Source organism: Octopus bimaculoides, chromosome 30 (genome assembly GCF_001194135.2).
Source record: "Octopus bimaculoides isolate UCB-OBI-ISO-001 chromosome 30, ASM119413v2, whole genome shotgun sequence".
In the NCBI taxonomy this organism is placed as follows: Eukaryota; Metazoa; Mollusca; class Cephalopoda; order Octopoda; family Octopodidae; genus Octopus; species Octopus bimaculoides.
Window position 1 is genome coordinate 132,449 of NC_069010.1, and position 468 is coordinate 132,916.

At 34.2% G+C, this 468-nt stretch overlaps 1 protein-coding gene across 1 annotated transcript in view; it reads left to right on the top strand.

Annotated features, from left to right (window-relative positions):
- Nucleotides 1-468, top strand: part of LOC106870313 (E3 ubiquitin-protein ligase MIB1) — a 16,639-nt gene that overhangs the window by 11,188 nt on the left and 4,983 nt on the right. The window contains exon 3 of the mRNA XM_014916335.2: nucleotides 183-328. Within this exon, the coding sequence (XP_014771821.2) occupies nucleotides 183-328 (146 nt within the window). The remainder of the gene's footprint in view (nucleotides 1-182; nucleotides 329-468) is intronic.

A 468-nucleotide genomic window follows, 5' to 3' on the forward strand; every position in this document is an offset into this window, starting at 1 on the left:
GTGAGCATAGCATTCATATACACACACATATCTGCATTTATGTTATTGGTTAAAGAACTTTTTTATGTACTTTTGCGGGTTCTTGTAGTGTCTCAATATTTTGTACTCTAAATATGTACTCAATCCAATACTTGTTATAAACGAATGTTATTGGTGGGATGTGTTTCTGTTTTGTTCCACAGATGTCTGCTGTGTAAAAAGAAAGAACCTATAGTGGAGTTCCAACCATGTGAACACACTGTTATATGCAGAAATTGCTATAAAAATGAGAATGAGCTTAAAACTTGTCCCAAGTGTCAACGAGCTATAGAAACATGTAGTATACCTGGTAAGAATACAATTTAATGCTCTGTCTGTTTGATTCATTGGCTTTACGATGGTGAATAATGTACTTTATATTGTTGTGTAGACCCAGGTCTGTCATAAGTTGGCACATTTATGATAAAAGGTGTTCTAGATGTCTTCTCT